Source organism: Pseudorca crassidens, chromosome 13 (genome assembly GCF_039906515.1).
Source record: "Pseudorca crassidens isolate mPseCra1 chromosome 13, mPseCra1.hap1, whole genome shotgun sequence".
Taxonomy (NCBI): Eukaryota; Metazoa; Chordata; class Mammalia; order Artiodactyla; family Delphinidae; genus Pseudorca; species Pseudorca crassidens.
The window spans coordinates 87,849,359-87,863,248 of record NC_090308.1 but is presented as its reverse complement, the minus strand read 5'-3'; the positions used below and the strand labels follow the sequence as shown (position 1 = coordinate 87,863,248).

Sequence of the window (13,890 nt, the reverse complement as noted above, 5' to 3'; positions counted from 1 at the left end):
TAAGCCGTTGGGACAAAGAGACCCTAAAGTTGTTCATTTTCCTGCTATGTTAGGTGGGTCAGTAGTTCAGGGCTTCAGGCCGTTCGATTAAGCAGGGATGAGGCTCCTCTGTCTTGTTATTTTGCTGTTTGCAAGACTGTTGTCCTTATCATTCAAGCAGGGTCAGAGCTGACTTAGCGGCACCAAGTGGGAAAAAAAGAATGTCTGTCCAGTTGTTTTAGAAGCAAGACCTAGAACTTGCAGTTATCTTTTCACTTCTTCTAACTTCCATTGGCAAGAGCTTACTCATAAACTTCATATTGGCTGCTAAGGAGGCTGGGAAGTGTGATCTCTATTGGATGGCCATGTGCCCAACTAAAAGTTAAGCGTTCTCTTTGTAATAGGAGGAAATGAGGAGGATGGATACTGGGAGATAATTAGTAGCCTCTATAGCAATATCTCTCTTTTTCTTTTCTCTCTCTATATCTTCTATCATTTCTTTAACTCAAAGAACATAACTACACAGGAATATTTAATCATTAGAAGAAATCATTTTTCCCTCCAAGGATGGTAATACCCAGCATATTATAGACATTCAAAAAATAAATTTTGAATAAACGAACATTAACTTTTTTATCTTTTATGATCAGAAGTCTTTAGTAAGATTAGTAGTGATCCATAATGGATAATCTTCAGCTGAAAATAATATTTTTTCCAATATAGATTTTAGAATTTAAACTGATACTGTATTAGAATACAAATAAAACTTCGAAGCAGTACAAAAAAGTTACTACATTTACTTGCTTTCACTTTCTCATGATAGCAAAAGTCATAGGAAAGTATTGGGAGGTATTCCTCTTGGTTGTTTGGGGAGTGCTCTTGATCTGCCCCTCTGGTACTGCCCAGTGTGCTTCCATCTGGACTTGTCGGCCCCAAAGGAGGACACTCGGGATGACAGACCTCTTAGAAGAGGTAGAGCCATAGTTCAGCTCATTCGTGTGTCTTCTCTAGGATCTTGCATCAGTTTAGGCTTTGCAGTAGATCTGGCTCTCCCCATTTCATTTTTCATGAAGAAGCATCCGTTTTTCACACTACCAAATTAACACCAAATTGGGACTGTCTTTTCTATCTGAAGCAAAGCCAAGAGCCCAGAGGCAAGCAAATAAGTTCCTCAGTAAGCCAAGTGATTTGACAGAACTTATGCTGTGTGTATTTGAGGTCTTTCACCAGCCCCCTTTATTCCTCGATTCAGTCCCTCTAACTTGGATTATCTGTGGATTTGTGCGTTTCTGTGTGTGTGTGTGTGTATGTGGTGGGGCACTGGTGGTGGCTGCTGTTAACTTGCAGTGTGCTGAGAATATAGGCAGCCCTCTGTAGAAGTTACAACTTTGGAAATGAGGACACAGTATAGGTATCAGGAGACGTGGCTTTAAATATCTTCTCTGCCACTGACAGGTGTGTCACCTTGCACAAATTAATTACCTTGGGACTCAGTTTCTATGGGACAGTTTCAGATAAAACAGATCCACCAGTGGACCAGCCAGGATCTTTTCCTAAGAGTTGTTTCCTTTTAGTATTCATATCTGCATTTAAGTAGTAACAGTCGTAAAATTCAACAGATTATTACTAATTGAGAATGGTATTTAAAACCAGGCTGTTGTTTAGGTTATTGTTTTAAACAACCATTTGTTATTTGCTTGAATAGGAAATTTGTGTGGTTCGCTTCACACCTGTGACTGAAGAAGATCAAATTTCTTACACTTTGCTGTTTGCATACTTCAGCAGCAGGAAGCGCTACGGAGTGGCCGCTAACAACATGAAGCAGGTTAAAGACATGTACCTAATCCCTCTGGGTGCCGCGGATAAAATCCCACACCCTCTTGTGCCCTTTGATGGACCTGGTAGGTATTTGTTTAAGAATAGAATATGAATGAAGTGAGGTGAGAGGCAGGGCCGGAGCAGGAGAGTGGACTCTGCTTTCCTTCTTGGGGCCCAGCCCTTTAGATCTGCTGTGACAGGGACAGGCACCCATTGAGGAGGCTGTAATAAACTAGATGCAAAATTTTACTCTTTATTGTAATGATTGAAAATGACTATTAATGGATGTTTTTGATTTTGTACAGGCCTTGAACTGCACAGACCTAATCTATTGCTGGGCTTAATTATTCGTCAGAAACTGAAACGACAGCACGGTGCCACTGCTGGTGCTGGTCACACAGCTGAGATGCCTGAAAGTGTACCAGTAACACTGCCGCCTGATAAAAAAAGTAAGGTAGAAGTTTCCACAGAGGAAGCAGCAGAAGAAGAAAATGACTTTTTTAATTCTTTTACAACTGTGTTGCACAAGCAAAGAAATAAGCCTCAGCAGACTCTTCAGGAAGACCCTCCAACGGTCATTGAACCTTTAGTGGAAGTCACCAAACAGGAGCCACCAAAACCTTTAAGATTCCTTCCTGGGGTCTTGATTGGCTGGGAAAATCAACCTTCTACTCTGGAATTGGCAAATAAACCTCTTCCTGTAGATGATATCCTTCAGAGCCTTTTGGGCACTACTGCTCAAGCATATGAACAGGCTCAGTCAGGGACAGAACAAAACACTCTTAAAGAAATTCCATTTATAAATGAGCAAGCCGACCTGAAAGCAGAGAAGATAGATACAGTGGAAGCAACTGATGGTGAAGCCAAGGAAGTGAAGGTTAAAGGAGATAAGCCTTCAGAGTCGGCAGGTAGTTCAGTAGGAGAAGAGGCGTCCGGAATGGGGGCCTCTTCTGTTTCTGCTGGGCCTTTGACAAGTCTTAGTCTCAGAGGTAAACCACCAGATGTTTCTACAGAAGCATTCCTAACAAATTTATCGATGCAGTCAAAACAAGAGGAGACTGTGGAGAGTAAAGAGAGAGCACTAAAAAGACAGCTGCTACAAGATCAAGAGAATAACTTGCAAGATAATTGGACTTCAAATACTAGTTCTCCGTGCAGGTCTAATGTAGGAAAAGGAAACGTAGATGGTAACGTGAGTTGCAGTGAAAACCTTGCTGCTAATACGACACGGGCCCCGCAGTTTATCAACCTGAAAAGGGACCCTAGGCAGGCAGCAGGGCGGAGTCAGCAGGCGTCCGCTCCAGAAAGCAGGGACGGAGATAGCTGCCGGCATGGAGAGAAGCAGCCCCCGCCCGGTCTATCGCACAGGGAGCAGTTAACCGAACAAAGCAGTGTTGAGGACAAGTTGCCTTCTGTAGAGAGAAACTCATGTATTCAGCAGAGTGATGATTCTGGGGCTGTACAGAACTCGCCATCAGCAGAAAACATACGCACCTCTCCAACGGAACAAGCAAAACCCTTACAGGAGGAGATTCTAATGCAAAATATTGAAACCGTGCAGCCATTTCGAAGAGGATCCGTGGCAGCAGCGTCGCATTTTGAGGCTGGAAACACACGTCGATCTGAACTTCCTGCTAAGAGCGTCAGCTTCCCCTCCAGAAGCGCCAGCCCCAGAGCAAGTGCAAACTGTTCACCCGTAAGGCCACAGCAGCCCAGCCTTCAGCATCTCAAGTGTAGCCCGCCTGGATTTCCATTTCCGGGGCCTCCACATTTCCCCCCACAAAGCATGTTTGCATTCCCGCCACATCTGCCACCCCCGTTGCTTCCCCCTCCGGGCTTTGGCTTTGCTCAGAACCCCATGGTTCCCTGGCCACCTGTCGTGCATCTGACAGGCCAACCGCAACGTATGATGGGTCCCCTCTCGCAAGCGTCACGGTATCTAGGCCCGCAAAATTTTTACCAGATTAAAGACGTTCGGAGGCCAGAAAGGCGCCATAGTGACCCTTGGGGTAGGCAAGACCAACAGCAACTGGATAGACCGTTTAACAGGGGTAAGGGGGATCGTCAGAGATTTTACAGTGATTCACACCACCTGAAAAGAGAGCGCCATGAGAAGGGGTGGGAGCAGGAATCCGAAAGGCACAGGCGCAGAGACAGAGCCCAGGACAAGGACAGAGACAGGAAGAGCAGGGAGGAAGGGCACAAGGGTCAGGAGAGGGCACGGCCGCCGCACGGGGAGCGAGGAGTGGACGGAAGAGCGAGCAGAGACAGCAGGGCTGTAGACAGGAAGGCAGACACGCCCAAGGGTGAAGACCAGGAGAAGGACAGAGAGCGGGAGAAGAGTAAGCATAGAGAAGGCGAGAAGGACCGAGACAGGCACCACAGAGACAGGGACCACGGCGACAGAGCCAAAGGCAAAAGGTGAAGCCGGCAGGCTGCCGCAGGGGTACATTGAAATAGCTGTTAAACGTTGTGTCTTTAAACCTTTGTATGATTGCCTGCTAGGGTCGTGCCCCCTTTTGCATTTTTAATATTGGTGGTTTGCAGGACAGTAATTCTGTGTGTTGGTGCAGAGCGCCCCGGGCCACTGCTCTTCATCCCTTCTTCACGCCAACCACCCCCCCTAGTTCTAGGAATTTAATGTTTTTAAAAGTTTTACATTGCTGTATATTCAAAGATTTGTTTTATTAATATGCAATAAAGGCTTAGAAATTTTAGTTTTATTCCTTAATTGGTAAATATGGTTAATCATGGAATATATTTACTGCCTCTAGTGAATGTCCTTTATATAATGACTAATTTGAGAGTAACGTGTACTCTGTAAGTTTGTTTTAAATTGCACTGTTTTTAAAGAAACTGTAGAGGAGCAACAAAAAGCCAAGCAACTTGGTAATTGGATTATATTAATCATTTAGTCGAGCAGTTTTTGACCAAGAATCAGAAACCCAAGGAGTACATTTATTGCTTTAGTCTGCACTCATTGAAGGCGTTTGTTACCGTACTACAGCTTTGTGGTAGTCCATTGTTTTCCTTTTCCTTTTTGGCTCTTCAGAAACTTGAATACTTAAGCTTGTACATGATCTTGTGTTTTGCTATCCTTTTTACTGTACAATGTAAATATTTTAAGGGATATTTTGATTCTAAATATGATAAAAGAATTTCTCACCTATTTTGTGTGTGTGATTTGAAATTCAGTAGTAAAAGAATTTCTTCTTCGAGGCTTTACATACCTTCAGACATTGTTCTTCTCTTACTCAGCCAAGAGCATATAGGCTAAGATGAGGAGAAAAACGATTTCTTTATCTTCGATTACAGGCTATTGAGATAAATCGTGTAGTTCTGAAGAGGCTAGAATTTGAAACTGCCACTGAAAAACTGTGCAGCTATAACCCACTTTGTAGGTATGTTTCTGAAAATTGGTACACCGTCAGAGTTTGGTACACTGACTAATCATTGTAAGACCACAAATTTTATTTAAGAGAAACGTATTGTGAATCTTTCTGTAAAACGTGTAATTAACTGTAATTTGTTTGGGGGGTAAATAACTACAGTGTCATATGCTCGTTTTTCTTGAAAGCACAGGGAGGCTGTTGCTAATCCAAACCTAAATTTATTTACACCCTTAACTACATATACTGTATTGATTGCTATAATTTAAAGCAGTGGCTACCAAATGATACTAACACTTGAGACCAAAAGGAGGGAAAGAAAAGCCAGTATTTTAACTTACCTGTATTAATGAAGAAAAATATACATGACTTCACAAAATTAAGAAGATAAAGTTTGTTTTCCTAAAAAGTGTACAGATTAGAGTTAAAAATGGGTTTTGAAACTGATTCAGCCTTGCTGTTTTTACTGGAGAGAAAATGAGTGGAAATTCAAAACCAAACCATTTTGTCTAACTTGCAGCAACTTGAGACCCCCCCTTTTTTTTTTGTCATCCATATCCTCTGAAATTTATCATCATATATGTTCTAAAACAGAGGACTTGTATTCAAATAAAGTTTTTTAAAAAATTTGCTCTACTTTTCTTTTGCGAGCTGACTTGTTAGAAAACAAGTCAGTCTGCCAACAAAAAAACCTAAGGTCAGTCAGCTTTTGCACCATTATGAAGAAATTGTTCTCAAGGTTTTACCAAAAAAAGTCCCCAAACCAAAATAAAAATTAGCTTTTTTATTTTCAAATGCAGTAATCCCTTGGTATCCTTTGGGGCACTGGTTCCAGGAACTCCCCACCTGGACCAAAATCCGCAGATGCTCAAGTCCCTTATATAAAAGGGCATAGTATTTGCATATAGCCTACACACATCCTCTTGTATGCTTTAAATCATCTCTAGATTACTTGCAATTTTATAAACCTAATACAATGTATATGAGATGTAAATAGTTGTAAATGTGATGCAAATGATATGTAAATAGTTGCCGGTGCACAGTAAATTCAAGTTTTGCTTTTTGGAACTTTCTGAAATTTTTTTCTCCTATCTGGTGGTTGAATTCAAGGATGTAGAACCCACAGACACGGAGGGTCAACTGTATGTATGTCAGTAAATCTGCCTTCACTGATCTATCTGGTCGAGGGTTGATGAGACAGCAGATTTCTTTTGCAAGGTACAAGAAGAATGGATTAACCAACTGAAGAAAGCCTTTAAGTCAGTTTTTGATTACCTCTTAGCCAATAGTTTTTTATACATATTGTTGGGAAATTTAAAATTCTTTCTTCATATCTCGTAGAATCACGGTAGATCCCATAGAGCCCTCTGTTAGTAATGACCGTCTGGTACTACAAGGCTGCTAAATGCTGGAACCAGGCTTCCTAACCGCTGGGACTGAAATATTGTGGAGAGTAGGTATGGACATATTGAGTATTTTGAGGCTTTTAACTTGTGAGGAAAGAAAGAGAAAAAGAGAAGAGTTCTCAAATGAGTAGTAGTAGCTCCAAAGCCATTCTCATTCTTTCAGTTTCACCTACCAACCATCCTTACACAAACTAATAGTTATATGAAGGTCATCTTTTAGTTTCTCCTGTTTTAAGAAAAGCTTGCTCTTTAAAAACAGTTTGATGTTTTCAAATATTTAGAACCATCTTAAGACAGTTTATACACACCTGTTAAGTAAAATGTACCAGGGTGTCTCAGTACTTACCAAGTCCGCCCCTTGTAATCCTTTTGTCGGTAAGAAAGCCTCCATGAACACTCTGTACGTCAGACCTCATGTTGAGCGCTTTATGTGAACCTCGGTCAGCCTGCAAGGTGACGACTCACCTTAGAGCTGAGGCAACTGGGACTTAGAAAAGTTGGAAAACTCATCCAAGGTTAGACTGCTGTTGTCAGAGCTGGAATCCTAGCTCAGTTCTACTTTTCTCCAAAGTCTGAATGTGTGGTGGTTGTGCTCTCAGAATGGAGAATGGGAGAGGGACAGAAGCCTGATGATTACACACACCTTTCACAGCCCTTTTTCTGTCACCATCACACCAACCTGTCTGAAACGCCACTGGGCCACCCGTTCCTCAGAGTGAGCAAAAAGACATAACCAAAAGTCTGGGTTCTCCTGTACAGATTTGCAAAGTTTATATTCATTTCAAATCCTAATTCTCCAGTCCTCTTTTATTAGTTTTCTATTGCTGCTGTAACAAATTATTACAAATTTAGTGGCTTGAAATCACACAGATTTGTCGTACGCTTCTGTGGATCAAAGTCTGATGGGGATCTCAGTGTTGTCGGAGGGTGTGTTCCTTTTCTGGAGGCTCTGGGAAGAACCCATTTCTGTGCGTTTTCCATCTTCTGGAGGCCACCCACCTTCCATGCCTCATGGCCCCTTCCTCCATCTTCAGAGTCAGCAACATGGGGCTGAGTCTTTCTGCCGTCTGTGACCCTCCCTTCTGATTTCCTCTTCCACTTCTAAGGACCCTTGTGAGCACGGTGGACCCACAGAGATAATCCAGGATAAACTTTTTTTTTTTATTTTGCGGGACGGGGCCCTCTCACTGTTGTGGCCCCTCCTGTTGCGGAGCACAGGCTCCAGACGCGCAGGCTCAGCGGCCATGGCTCATGGGCCCAGCCACTCCGCGGCGTGTGGGGTCTTCCCGGACCGGGGCACGAGCCCGTGTCTCAACCACTGCGCCACCAGGGAAGCCCAGGATAAACTTATTTTAAGGTCCACTGATTAGCAACCTAAATTCCATCTGTGACCTTAATTCCCCTTTTCCTGTGTAACCTAGCATATTTACAGTTTCCAGGGATTGAGATGTACAACCTTGAGGGTCATTATTTACCGTATCTCTTGACTTGCTGATTGTAGCTTAAATTGTAGGTGAACCAAATCCTAGTTACAAGTGTTTTGGAGTTATGAAGCATCTAAGGCCATAGTAAATGTTTAAAAGTTAAGAAACATAATAGCAACAATAGGAAAGTGGAGTGACAAGTTAAGCCACTTGGATATTATTAACATGTTTATGTATGTGCGATAACAAAACCACTTGTCAGCTGGTGAATTTGCATACAGCTGTTCTCAGTTTTTTTTAATAGCGGCTGTGTATAAATCAAGTTTAAGTGCATTGTGAGAGCTTGCTGGTGAACAGGATCTTATTAAAGCAAATAGTTTAAATGTTTGAACATAGCGGTTGCATTATTCCCACCTCCTCAGATCCCTGTAAAACAATGGTCAGGTTGCCACTTAGTAATGACCACAAAAGGCAGTTCACATAGTCAACACTTGACTTTTGTCTCCCAAGGCAAATCATAAATAAAATTGGTTACTGCTCTTATGAAGGTGCCAAACACCCTGATTCTTTGGCTTCTGTTTCATAAAGAATTTTAATTCATGTATAGAGCAAGAGAGTACATGAATGGGTGAGTTGAAACACAAATATTAGGTCAATAGCTAGAAGTGTCTTAAAAAAATGAGTTCACTGTTTCATAAGTAAATATTTCTATCTCTTGGCTAAGGTATTTCAGCTTACTTTAAAAAATGTTCTCATGTTTACATTCAACACTTTGTTTCAGAAGCATCATGACGTTATAGTAAAATGATCTGAAAGGTTTTTAGCAATTTTTATTTTGTGATGGAAAAGCATATCACATAGGAAATCTTCAAGGCCATCATCACTAGGATAGCAAAAACAAATAATGTTGATAACTTACCACATGAAATTTTGGATTTTAAGGCGAAAAAATATTTTAACCAAGTCATTCTGACTTACAGGAGAATCTCTAGGTAGCAGTGTTCACTTCTTCTTTTGTGCCTATTCTTCAGGCATTTGCTAGGTTTAGAATTCAGTGGTGAGCAGTACCCTAACCCTCCAGCCTCTTGGAGCTTGCAGTGTGGTGTAGAAAGGCCAGTGGTCACATCTGAATGTAAGACTACAGCTGTGAGAAGCAGCTTTAAAGCAACACTTCTCAAACTTACTGGTTTCAAGACCCCTTTACACTGTTAACAGTTAATGAGACCTCTTAAAGAGCTTTTGTTTTTTTGGATTGTGTCTATCCTTATTTAGCATATTAGAAATTACAATTTTTTAAATTGTAAAAATACTTGTTTGACAGTAATCCCATTATATGGTAATAACATTTTATGTAAAATAACTTCCAAGCTAAGTCAGTTTAGTTAAGAGACAGGTCTTTTTCATGTTTGTATGTCTCCAGTGTGTCTGACTTAAGACATAGCTGGATTCTTTTATCTGCTTCTGCGTTTAATGTTTGGCAATATGTCATTTTGTTTGAAATACATGAAGATCTGGCTTCACACAGAATTGTCATTGGGAAAGGAAGAATCTGGATCCCCTGAAAATATCTAGGGGCCCTCGGGTCCTTCGACTCTACTTTGGGAGGTGCTGCTTTAAAGAAAGGCACACTGTATTATGAGAAGATGTGGCCAAATGTGATGGGTGTGTGGTATAGGCAAAGTTTCCTTGAAGCTTTTGTAGCCTTCCTAAAACAGCTTTCTTGCCTTTTTGCATAAAATGTGTATCTTTGAAAGTCAACTATCAAAAGGAATTTTTTTAGAACATTATGATCTCAACTCCAAAGTTAAATGGAATGGTATGGACCAAAGCAAATTTAGGTCACAGTTTTTCAGCATAGGTTGGATGGAGTTGTCTTGTGTAGTTTCTGTTAAAAAACAAAACCTTTGAATTGATGCATAGACATTCTGCAGTTCTACCTTACATTATATTTTGCTCACACACTTTCTAATGTTGATAGGAATAGTATGTCTGGGGACACTTTGTGTCCCATCGAATAATGCCAAAGTTCCTAACTTTGGTTTTGGGGCTTTGCAAGACTGTTTTTAGCTTTCTGATTGCAATGGAGTGGCAAAAATAACAAGTCAAAAAAAAAAATCTGTAAAGTTCTGCAATGATAAACTGTTCATCTAGCTGCTTTGTATAGACTGGAATCTGTACAGGCAGATTTTGATTATTAATAGCATTGGCAAGTTAAACTGTGCATCAATCCTATGTGTAAAGTCTTTTCTCCATTTAATAGATAATTATAGATTTTTCCTTTTCAACTTTACATGCTCCTATTACCAAGATTTTTTTCCTCCACACGGTCCTGTTCTACCTGTTAGAGCTTTATGTCGGTCATGTGTTGTCAGTTGCTTTCCTGGTGGCAAAATTGTCATAAATACCAAACTCTGAAAATGTTAAGTAACAACAGCAGCAATGACTGTCTCCCAGTCTGAACGGTGGGAGGGTGAAAATGCTCTTCACAGTTACACCAGTAACTGGTGTTTGGGCAAAATGTACTTTCTCAAGTTATGCTTTTAATGGAACAGATATTATCAGGAAAATAATTTTCAATAACATTATTCAGAACCTGTTTTATGCTCACTTTGGAGACCTGTAGCCTTGAATGGTTAAATATAAATGCAGTTTAATTTTAAAATTTGATCAGTTATATAAGTACGTGGTTTAAAAAGTCAAGAAGTTCTACAACATTTATAAACAAAACCCAACAGTGTCTGCACTGCTCTCTGGAGATAACCGCATCCAATTCTTTTAGACATTTCTTAGGATATTTGTGAGTGACATGTATATGCTATCTTTTTAAGTTAAAAAAAAAAACTATAATATCTATTGATAACTTACTGTGGAAGACAAGGATTTAACTTTCACCAGTTAACTCTTCTTTCCCCCATCTCTGCCTCCCCACATTCATTCATTGATTTTTGGTTTAAGTCTGTATTCAGATTTCACATTATTTCAATCATATAACTATTCATAGCTGAGCCATGTAGTAGGCTATGATATTTCCTTTGTTAATAATTTTAATTTTTCCTTTGGTTAATACTTTTGCCTTTTTCTTATTTTTCTTTGTATGTATCACTAATTCATTTTCACCTAAATTTTATTTAAAAAACAGTTCACAGATGAATAAACACTAAATGAACTAATGGAGTGAAAACTCAGGACTCAGATAAATTGGATGTAGGAAAAATGACCAAAATCTTTTCTTCAGCTATATTTTATAAGCTTATAAAAAAAAAGAAGTGTTAACATTTAGACTATTTCAGGTAATAGTAAACAGTTGATTTCCAGTAAACAATATGCCAAAGAAATAACTATCAACTATATTTACATGTATATTTTATATATTTAAATTGCTAGTTTGTTAGCCTAATCTTGTTCATCACCATTATAAACATTGTATCCTTCCGATTTAATTAACTCAATTTTTTTTGAATCCTGAAAAAATACATCTTTAATTTTGCCAACAAAACTTCTTTTAAAAATCTCTCGAGTAACAATATTTACCTTTCGGCCATATTCAAAGCCCCCCAGATAAAAAATACCATCATAGTTGAGAGCAACAAACTTTTTGTGTGGATTAGTATCCTCAGAGAGAATTAGGTTGTCATCTAGGTAGGCCTTAATAAGAGTCTGATTTTGAATTATAATTAAATGGTGCCACTTATTGCAACAGAATGTACCATTGCTGTAAATCATAGGTACAGAGATGCTTTCTCCTAAGTTAACTGCTATTTTCAGGGTCTGATTATGGAGACCAATTGCCAGAAAATCATCGTCTTCATTTTGAGCTTTTCCTACCCATACAATTAAACCTTCTGTTTCAGTAGTACTGAAATTTAAAGATATAGTAGTGAACTGAAGATTTCTCATTCTGTAATCTGGATCAGTGTATTTAATGTAAGAAGTACCCATAAATTTTGCAGTTGAAAATGAAGTGTTGTTTTCACAATACCTTCCCACCCAACCCAAAGTACACAAACAACTGTAAGAAAATGATTGGTCAGGTATACATAGAGATTGGTGGAGGCAAAGATTATTCAAACAATACACAGACTGGTCACATGTATTTCCTGCCCAATGTGGTAAGCAGCTGCAAGAAAAAGTTGTGCCATTTACTATACATTCACCCCTGTTTTTGCACACGTTGTACCCACAGGCTGTCCCATCACAGTCACCTACATTTGAACCACCTTTTGCTCCTAATTCGGTTAATTGTAATTCTTGATTATTTATAATAACTTCTCGGACACAACCTTGAAAACCTACAGGTTCTTTCCCTGTTGCCATGGGATTTACAAGATTTAAGGATGACACTCCTCCAATATAGAAGTCGGTATTTGTGTCCAGGGAGCTCATTTTAGCGTTGGCTTTTTCTGTTACATTTATCCCATCCAAAGTCAGGTAGCTTTCTGCACCATCTCTTCCTGCTTTAATCACATGCCAAGCATTTCTATTAATAGTTACTTTTTGGAGAGTTTCTAGAACGATAGTTCTGTCACCAAGATTGTAGCGGAGTTGAACAGAACCGTTTACTAAAGAGATACATAAATAATCACCTGTGGAGAAAGAAAAGCAACAGTAAAATGTCACTTCATTAAAAACTCTTGCCCCTTTTTGGAGAAAAAAGATTACAAATCTTGATCACAGTTATGTTAGAGAGTTTTGTGTCCATTTACAGATCAAAATATATCTATACATTCATACACATATCCTGTATTCTTTTGCTCTGGAGTTGGCCACATATGTTTTCCCTGGTTGTAAATATTTCACACTGAATGAATGTATTGTGGTACCAAGTTAAAGTGAGGTTTTTCTTTAACGGTTTAAGTTAAGGATGAATGTGTAAAAATTAAGTTGGATGTTTGACTCTGAGCCCCTGATGCTGTCTTTGACAGACATTGGTCGTGGGGGGAAGATGAGAGAAGTGTCGACTGGAAAAAATGCACAACCTACGAGTTGAGAATCATGTTTTATTTGGCAGACTTTCTAAGGACTTCAGGCCCGGGAGACGGGACTCTCAAAATCACTCTGAGGGACTGCTCTGAAGAGGCGGGGCGGGGCCGGGGTGCGGGGAGACGGATGACAACAGGAAATAATCAACGAAGACCAGGTGGTCAGAATATCAAGAGATTACTGTTAATTAAAGAGAACCAGACATCTCAAGCTAAGGAATTTAGTGCTTTTCTATGTATGGGAAGATGCAAGAGTCTGGGCTCACTGAAATCATTCCTTTGACATGCACCTCAGCTACCTGGGGCCAGTGCCCTGTGCTTTTTCATCCTGAGTCCCCTCAGGGTGCACCGTCGGGTGTGGCTGCAGCAGCTGACTGCTTGATGCGGGGCATCCTGTTTCCATCCTGCGTTCCCCCAGGGCTCACCTGGGGAGGCTGCAATGTGGTGGCTTGATGGCTGCAACATCCCTTGTTTACTGATAGAGCAGCGACATTTCTCCTTCACAGAAGTAAGAGCGATTAGTGGTGGTGCTATGAAAATCTCATATGGTGTGCTTTCCAAAGTTTCAGCCGTGCTCTTGGCAGCAAGCTCTATCTACAAGTACGCAAATCTCTATGAGCTCTCTGCTTGGGTGTTTTAAAGGCATCTCAAGCTCCAAAGTTTCTCTCAGTTTGTGAACTTCCTCCCATACACCTGGTCTCCTTCAGTCTTTCCAAACTCAGTTAAGTCACTCCGTCCATCCAGTGATCAGATAAAATATTTAAGTGTGATCCTGGGTCTCTAATCAAACAGATTTTCTAGCATTTTGGTTCGTTGTAAACACCTTCATTCTGCGCACTTCTCTCCTGCCACCTTAGTTAAATTTACTGTCATCTCCAGCTTGATCTATTGGGAG

At 40.2% G+C, this 13,890-nt stretch overlaps 2 protein-coding genes across 9 annotated transcripts in view; one reads left to right on the top strand and one right to left on the bottom strand.

Annotated features, from left to right (window-relative positions):
* The window catches only part of PHF3 (PHD finger protein 3), a 103,307-nt gene extending 98,341 nt beyond the window's left edge, over window positions 1-4,966 (top strand). For all 7 annotated transcript variants that reach the window (XM_067702880.1, XM_067702881.1, XM_067702879.1 and 4 more), the window contains 2 exons: window positions 1,685-1,880; window positions 2,103-4,966. In XM_067702880.1, the coding sequence (XP_067558981.1) occupies window positions 1,685-1,880; window positions 2,103-4,222 (2,316 nt within the window). In that variant the 3' untranslated portion in view covers window positions 4,223-4,966. The remainder of the gene's footprint in view (window positions 1-1,684; window positions 1,881-2,102) is intronic.
* Window positions 4,967-11,409: 6,443 nt separating this feature from the next.
* EYS (eyes shut homolog) overlaps window positions 11,410-13,890 on the bottom strand; it is a 1,666,475-nt gene continuing 1,663,994 nt past the window's right edge. For both annotated transcript variants that reach the window (XM_067702876.1, XM_067702877.1), the window contains one exon: window positions 11,410-12,599. In XM_067702876.1, the coding sequence (XP_067558977.1) occupies window positions 11,410-12,599 (1,190 nt within the window). The remainder of the gene's footprint in view (window positions 12,600-13,890) is intronic.